This window comes from Solanum tuberosum, unplaced genomic scaffold (genome assembly GCF_000226075.1).
Source record: "Solanum tuberosum cultivar DM 1-3 516 R44 unplaced genomic scaffold, SolTub_3.0 scf00284, whole genome shotgun sequence".
NCBI classification, from domain to species: domain Eukaryota; kingdom Viridiplantae; phylum Streptophyta; class Magnoliopsida; order Solanales; family Solanaceae; genus Solanum; species Solanum tuberosum.
The window spans coordinates 527,549-536,290 of record NW_006239212.1 but is presented as its reverse complement, the minus strand read 5'-3'; the positions used below and the strand labels follow the sequence as shown (position 1 = coordinate 536,290).

General features: G+C 34.5%; 3 protein-coding genes across 3 annotated transcripts; all 3 read left to right on the top strand.

Annotated features, from left to right (window-relative positions):
* The first annotated feature begins 543 nt into the window (after positions 1-543).
* On the top strand, positions 544-1,487 carry LOC102578476 (uncharacterized). The gene has a single exon (XM_006359124.2). The coding sequence runs from the start codon at positions 558-560 to the stop codon at positions 1,290-1,292; it is 735 nt and encodes a 244-aa protein (XP_006359186.1). The 5' UTR covers positions 544-557; the 3' UTR covers positions 1,293-1,487.
* Positions 1,488-3,344: 1,857 nt separating this feature from the next.
* LOC102597028 (uncharacterized) lies at positions 3,345-4,302 on the top strand. The gene has a single exon (XM_006359094.2). The coding sequence runs from the start codon at positions 3,374-3,376 to the stop codon at positions 4,172-4,174; it is 801 nt and encodes a 266-aa protein (XP_006359156.1). The 5' UTR covers positions 3,345-3,373; the 3' UTR covers positions 4,175-4,302.
* Positions 4,303-5,840: 1,538 nt separating this feature from the next.
* On the top strand, positions 5,841-6,776 carry LOC107062966 (uncharacterized). Its single transcript, XM_015314273.1, has one exon. The coding sequence runs from the start codon at positions 5,874-5,876 to the stop codon at positions 6,606-6,608; it is 735 nt and encodes a 244-aa protein (XP_015169759.1). The 5' UTR covers positions 5,841-5,873; the 3' UTR covers positions 6,609-6,776.
* Positions 6,777-8,742: the final 1,966 nt, after the last annotated feature.

Sequence of the window (8,742 nt, the reverse complement as noted above, 5' to 3'; positions counted from 1 at the left end):
CTGGAGGGAGGGGGTGGGTCGGGTGAGGGTGGGATAAAAGAATTAAAGTTTGAAAAGTATTTTTTTAAAACAAGCGTTAAATTTACTTTTTCATCAAATTTTTTTTTTGATTTTTTCAACAAAAAAGTTGTAATTTGAAATTGGTGGAAAGTTATGGAAAGTGTTTTCCTTGATTTTTGAAGGGAAGTCATTTTCCTTGAATTTGAGGAAAATGAGTTGATTTGGAAAACATTTTCCAAAATACTTAACCCAACCAAACATGAGAAAATTGGAAAACATTTTTCGGAAAATGTTTTCCTTCATACCAAACACACCCTTAGTGTGTGTCAAATTATACGAAGATGCTCGCCATTATTTTAGTAGCCAATGATAACAGCGCTAAGTCAGTCAATATGCTTACAGATATTTAAACACACTTTTGAATTACAATTGGCCAAATTGTTTGTTCTCCAAACTTAATAAAGTTTTTTTAAAAAAAGTTGTATGTTTAACTTGTTAGTATAGTTGAACTAGTATCTATAAATGCACGTCAAAATTGCAAGGAAAAATAAGACACAATGGGAAGACTGAATGGGGGTACAAATGCGGGTAAACAACACTTCAGCCATGACCACATCTTGAAACTAATTGCCAATCCAACTGAAACTCTCACTTGCAATGCTTGTGAGCAACCAAACAATACTAACAAGCCTTTCTACGGCTGCAACACCTGCCAATATTTCCTCCATGAAAACTGCTTTAATGCTCCGCGTTTTCTCAATCACTCGTGTCATCCTTCCCACCCCTTGACCCTTCACCATCCGCCTTACGCGGGTGGTTACTATATTTGCAATGCTTGTGGGTCTGATGGAAATGGATTTTGCTATAACTGTGCTGCTTGTGATTTTGATATTCACTTGCAATGTGCATCCTGTCCTAGCTCCATACTTGTTGATAAGCACACGCATCAATTGGAGCTCCACTTCGGTTCTCCTGACGAAGACAAGGATAGCAAATATGTTTGCGATATCTGCTTTGTAACGATGAGCAATGACAATTGGTTGTACTATTGCGCTGGCTGTGATTTTGCGTCACACTTGTACTGTGCGATAACTAGTCCTGAAGTCGGTGTTTTCCCCAAACAGCAACATCCAAATCCAAATCCAAATCCAAATTCAAGTCAGAATTCCAATGTGAATGAAGTGGTGGATATGATAAATTCAGTGAATGATGATCATGACAGGCTCATAGCAGCGCAAATTGCAGCTCAGATTGACGCACAATCAAGACGCGCTATGCTGGACTTATTCTAGGCCATCACGAACATACAGTTACACATATAACTCTATCGTGGTTATCTAATGCATCCGCTTTGGCCTTGTTCAGTTTTTATTGCAAAATAAATACTTTATTGTCGTTATCATGTTATTTCTCTTTCAAATTTGTATCTTTGATCGATCCATGATCATCAAGTTTCTCCATTTTCCTTTTGGTTTCTATGTTTATCTATTACAAACTAGTGTTTCATTTTTCTTTTTTTGTGTTCTCTTTTCTTGGATCGAAAATTAATGCCTTTGGCAGAATGATAACCATATCAGTCCTCTCTTAGTAAAAACTTACTTTCTATTTGTGAGAAGGGATTAGTACTTTAATTCGAAGTTGATTTCTTGGATGGACACCCAATTCACAATTTTAATCTTTGTTGAAGAAAATTGAATTAGAGAAGAAATATAATTTTATGAGATAATAATTCAGTATAAATTAGGTGATATTCAGACATATAAGGATGAGAATCAAACAGACATGATTATTCGCTTGATCGACAAGATAATTAGTACTGCCTCTGTCATTTTATGTGTCATTCTTTCTTTTGTAATCTATTTCAAAAAGAATGTTATATTAGTATAATAAGTAACAATTTAACTTTAAAAATTCTCTTTTATTTTAGTGAAATGATTTGTAATCACACAAGTATCGAAGAAATGTTTTAGATCACAAATTTCAAAAGTTATTTTTTTTAAACACCATGTCAAATCAAATGGTGCCAGTATGCCACATTTTTTAAAAAAAGAAAATTGTGGGTAGGGGTAAGGGAAATGGGGAGAGAATTACAATATGGGGAATCAAACCTCATCAACAAGGGGAGAATTTAAATAACCAACCAACTAAGCTGCTAAAATTTTCTTATACCACATAAAATGAGACGGAGAGTATTAAGAAGCTTCAATAATCAGACTAATATTAGAAGTAGTAGTCGACCAGCCCTACGAAAATGATTGATGAAATCCCAACTTGCAGAGAGCAAAAAGTCACATTGCGGATAAAACAATCCCTAATAAAGGTGATTTCTTATTCAAGATATTTAATTAAGGATGAAAGAGTACTTACCCGTGGCGTCCACCACAATCCCGATTGTTTAACACATTTAACTCGTGAATACGAAGATGCTCGGCCCCATTTTAGTACGTACCGGTTAGTCAATCAATTGGCCAAATTGTTAATGTCGGAAACGACTTATTAGTTAGTAAAAGAAAAAGGAAATATGCATCGAAGCAAAGTCGTCCAAAGGAAACAACGTCGCCAAGTTATATCATCTAGTTGAATTAAAATGAGATAAGTGTCAAAAACACACCAAAACTATTTTATTTTTTTGAGTTTCATACCTAATGGGCTAAAAAATGGATTGGGTCTTGACCCGATTAATCTCAATATAATTTTAACGTAGTGATATTTAACTTTTATAATCACAACTCGAATTTCAGCTCAATTTTTTTTTATAAAAAAAGTAACAAATGGATAGATAAATCCTAAAAGGTGTTAAATAGATAATAATTCATACCTTTAATAGAGGAACATATCTTAATAAAGAGTTTTAAAACGAGTTGAAATTGGAGATTCAATTGAGCTCAATTGAGAATTATCTTAAAATGGGTTAGGCTTGAATGTGTTGAGATTGAATCTAATTTAAATTATCTTAAGCCCAACTCTTAAAATTTTGAGCGGGTTGGAAGGGCTATCTATGTTTGGGTTCATTTTTGACACCCCTTAATTATACCTTGTGAATACGAAGATGCTCGACGCCATTTTAGTCAAAGTCAAAAACATGAAGATGCTCGGCGCCATTAGTACGTAGCCCATGGATAACAGCTAGTCAGTCAATATGATAAAGATGTTTAAATATACTTTTGCATAACAATTTGGCCAAATTGTTAATGTCGGAGACGACTTAGTAAAAGAAAAAAAATTATGGAAGCAAAGTCGTCTAAAGGAAGCAACGTGGCCAAGTTATTGCATCGTATAGTTGAATTAAAATATCTATAAATGTATATCACTTGCAGCTAACTCTCCAATATATATCCATTATATTGCACAATAAAATTACAAGTAAAAAAAAATGGGAAGACAAAACCGGGGTACAAATGCGGGACCTCAAGATAAACAACACTTCAGCCATTCCCACATCTTGAAACTAATTGTGAATCCAACTGAAACAGTACTCACTTGCAATGCTTGTGAGCAACCAAACAATACTAGCAAGCCTTTCTATGGCTGCAACACCTGCCAATATTTCCTCCATGAAAACTGCTTCAATGCTCCGCGTTTTCTCAATCACGCGTCTCATCCTTCCCATCCCTTGACCCTTCTCCCAAGTGCGACTTATTCAAGTTGTTCCTTTACTTGCAAGGCTTGTGACTCTGCTGGCAATGGATTTTGCTTTAGCTGTGCTTGTTGTGAATTTGATATCCACTTGCAATGTGCATCTCTTTCGAGTTTGATACTTGTTGATAAACACCCGCATCAATTGGAGCTCAACTTCGGTTCTCCTTACGAAGACAAGGATAGTGAATATGTTTGCGATATCTGCACTGAAATAATGAACAAGGAGAATTGGTTGTACTATTGCGGTGGCTGTGATTTCGCATCACACTTGCAGTGTGTGATTACTAGTCCTGAAGTTGGTGTTTTCGCCAAACAGCAGCGTCCAGTTCCAAATTCAAATTCAAATTCAAATTCAAATCCAAATCCAAACCCAAACCCAAATAGAAATCCAAATGCAAGAGTGGAGATGATAAATTCAGCAAATGAAGCTGAAGAACAGATAATGGCAGCTCAACTTCGTGCTCAGATTGCGGCACGAGGAAGAGAGGCTTGTCTGGACTTGGTGACACCACGAAGACGATATGGTTACTATTAACTCTATCATCGTGATAAGAAAATTATTTAAGCTCAAATTATGTTGTCTTTTAATTGCAAAATAAATGTTTTGGTGTGTTATTTCTCTTTCTGATCACTCTCTTCAATATCAAATGCTAGTACTATTAATTACTGTTTCCAATTTTATCAAGTGAGTGCAATAAGTTGTCAATTTCACTCTAAGAAAACAAAAACGAATTACTAAGAATTATACTAAATTGTTTCTGATAATTCTAATAAAATATTATGCAGATAAACATAAGGGAATTCTAGATTTAAACTCTCACTAACCATCAAGTAATATTTACACATATTTGACAAACTTTTCAATACATATACAAAGTTTGAGCCAAAACTAGTGAGTTTGCCGAAACCATATTTTTTACCATGCATCTGTCCTTGTTGACAAACAAAATACATTATATTACAAAGTAAAAGGCGCAAAAATAAAATAGGTGCATTTGAACTTGGGCGGAGAATAATAAGATTAAATTTCCAATTTGACTATGCTTTATGCCTTAGTTTTTCCCTAGTAAACCACTCTCATCGTAACACGATTTGTGCGCAACAACTGACAGTAGAACATACATGCACTATCCCTATAACACAAAGGTTAAAAGTGCATTGCTCTGTATCATTTGTTCTAAAAATTCATTGAATGTTAGTATTATAAAAGGGGCAGAGTTAGAGTACTGTCGGTTATAATTTTGGTCGAAGCAATAGCTTTAATTCAAACTACGTATTATTTGTCCTAAAAATTTATTGAAGGTATACAAATTATTGATTTAGAACCTAAAAATTTAACAAGATTAGAATCCAAAAACAACAATCATAAAAATCTAGCTCTGCAAAATCATGACACCAAAAAGGCTAAAAGAATTAAGAAGTGAGAATCAACTTGAGAAGCTCGATAAAAGCCTGAGAATCAAGGGCAACCCGGTGCAAAAGCATTCTGTATTCACCCAGGGTCCGGAAAAGTATCTTACTCCAACGTTCAGAAGATTACCAATACAGATTATTAATTATGTATTAATCAATAGTCAGCACTCGGATAATGAGTGATAAAATGCCAACTTGCTAGAGCAAAAAGTCTGACAGTGGACTTTTACCATAACATCCATGAACCTCAATACAGTTGACTTTCCAAAGTTAACAATTTGCCGAAATCTGTGGATCTTATTTTACAATTTATATCACTGAGACGACAACCTATAAATCTAGATAGAGCTTCTACTCTCTCTTTTTTTCATTCGGTGTTCGATATTCATATTGTGCCTCACGACTAATTTTGGATTCCCATACGAACGTCCCCACTTTGGGGGTAAAACATTCTCTAACATTAAAGGTGAATCTATATATACTCAAGGCTCAAACGTGACACCTGAATAAGAAAATTCTTATCACTCCAAATAGAGCTTAAGAGAGAGATAAGAAAATGAACAGGGAAGTTTTAGTGTATGTCAAATTATACGAAGATGCTCGCCATTATTTTAGTAGCCAATGATAATAGCGCTAAGTCAGTCAATATGCTTACAGATATTTAAACACACTTTTGAATAACAATTGGCCAAGTTGTTTGTTCTCCAGACTTAATAAAGTTTTTTTAAAAAAGTTGTTGTTCTCCATGTTATTAACTTGTTAGTATAGTTGAATTAGTATCTATAAATGCACAACAAAACTGCAAGGAAAAATAAAACACAATGGGAAGACTGAATGGGGGTACAAATGCGGGTAAACAACACTTCAGCCATGACCACATCTTGAAACTAATTGCCAATCCAACTGAAACTCTCACTTGCAATGCTTGTGAGCAACCAAACAATACTAACAAGCCTTTCTACGGCTGCAACACCTGCCAATATTTCCTCCATGAAAACTGCTTTAATGCTCCGCTTTTTCTCAATCACTCGTCTCATCCTTCCCACCCCTTGACCCTTCACCATCCGCCTTACGCGGGTGGTTACTATATTTGCAATGCTTGTGGGTCTGATGGAAATGGATTTTGCTATAACTGTGCTGCTTGTGATTTTGATATTCACTTGCAATGTGCATCCTGTCCTAGCTCCATACTTGTTGATAAGCACACGCATCAATTGGAGCTCCACTTCGGTTCTCCTGACGAAGACAAGGATAGCAAATATGTTTGCGATATCTGCTTTGTAACGATGAACAATGACAATTGGTTGTACTATTGCGCTGGCTGTGATTTCGCGTCACACTTGCACTGTGCTATAACTAGTCCTGAAGTCGGTGTTTTCCCCAAACAGCACCATCCAAATCCAAATCCAAATCCAAATTCAATTCGGAATTCCAATGTGAATGAAGTGGTGGATATGATAAATTCAGTGAATGATGATCATGACAGGCTCATAGCAGCGCAAATTGCAGCTCAGATTGACGCACAATCAAGACGCGCTATGCTGGACTTATTCTAGGCCATCACGAACATACAGTTACACATATAACTCTATCGTGGTTATCTAATGCATCCGCTTTGGCCTTGTTCAGTTTTTATTGCAAAATAAGTACTTTATTGTCGTTATCATGTTATTTTTCTTTCAAATTTGTATCTTTGATCGATCCATGATCATCAAGTTTCTCCATTTTCCTTTTGGTTTCTATGTTTATCTATTACAAACTAGTGTTTCATTTTTCTTTTTTTTTGTTCTCTTTTCTTGGATCGAAAATTAATGCCTTTGGCAGAATGATAACCATATCAGTCCTCTCTTAGTAAAAACTTACTTTCTATTTGTGAGAAGGGATTAGTACTTTAATTCGAAGTTGATTTCTTGGATGGACACCCGATTCACAATTTTAATCTCAGAAAGTTTTTTTTTTGTTGAAGAAAATTGAATTAGAGAAGAAATATAATTGTATGAGATAATAATTAAGTATAAATTAGATGATAATCAGAGATATAAGGATGAGAATCAAACAGACATGATTATTCGCCTGATCGACAAGATAATTAGTACTGCCTCTGTCATTTTATGTGTCATTCTTTCTTTTGTAATCTATTTCAAAAAGAATGTTATGTTAGTATAATAAGTAACAATTTAACTTTAAAAATTCTCTTTTATCCTAGTGAAATGATTTGTAATCACACAAGTATCGAAGAAATGTTTTAGATCACAAATTTCAAAAGTTATTTTTTTTTAAACACCATGTCAAATCAAATGGTGTCAGTATGCCACATTTTTTAAAAAAAGAAAATTGTGGGTAGGGGTAAGGGAAATGGGGAGATAATTACAATATGGGGAATCAAACCTCATCAATAAGGGGGGAATTTAAATAGCCAACCAACTAAGCTGCTAAAATTTTCTTATACCACATAAAATGAGACGGAGAGTATTAAGAAGCTTCAATAATCAGACTAATATTATCTGATAAATATTAGAAGAAGCTCTTAATGAAGTAGTAGTCGGCCAGCCCTACGAAAATGATTGATGAAATCCCAACTTGCAGAGAGCAAAAAGTCACATTGCGGATAAAACAATCCCTAATAAAGGTGATTTCTTATTCAAGATATTTAATTAAGGATGAAAGAGTACTTACCCGTGGCGTCCACCACAATCCCGATTGTTTAACACATTTAACTCGTGAATACGAAGATGCTCGGCCCCATTTTAGTACGTACCGGTTAGTCAATAATGTCGGAAACGACTTATTAGTTAGTAAAAGAAAAAGGAAATATGCATCGAAGCAAAGTCGTCCAAAGGAAACAACGTCGCCAAGTTATATCATCTAGTTGAATTAAAATGAGATAAGTGTCAAAAACACACCTAAACTATATTTTTTTTTGAGTTTCATACCTAAACTATTGAGAGTGTGAGTTTCAACCTAAATTATTACTTATTAGTTTGAGAAACACACCTCTCTCTTTTATACCACTTTTATCATGGAGTGTGAAATACACTCTCTTTTATTTTAAAAAATTGTTACATTACACTCCACATGGACAAAACATTTCACCTTGACAAAAATTAAATAAATTTTTTAGTATTAGTTAAAATTAAAGATTAAAATTACTATCCCAAAAAAAATATTTTTTTCTTACCCCACTCCATCACTTCCTCTCAACCCCCCCCCCCTTCCAATACTAATTTAGATATTATTTTATTTTTAAAAAATAATTATATCCACTAGTTCACATAACCCTTCGCTTCCAATTTTTTTTCTCATTTTGTGTTATATATATATCAAAAATATTTGTTACTTGCGGCCGCAAGACTTTTTTAAAATAAAATTTATATTTATGTTACATTCGGCACACAAGTAGAAAAAAAAATGTAACATCCGACAATTTGAAATAGCTAAGAAGAGGCTTAGAATTTGAAAATTTTCATTTTTTGGAAAGGATTTGAAAATCTGGAAAATTTGGCTAAGTATGGAAATCAGTGATTTTTGGCCAACTTTGAGCAGTCATAACTTCCAGCTCAGGATGAGTTAGAAGTAGTTCCAGTTATGGTTGTGAAGCTTGTGGAATGATATTTCCAACGCCGCTGAGTTTACTCAATTCCGAGTTTGTATGAGCGAGTTATGGCCTTTGAAAGTTGGGCAGTTGACAAG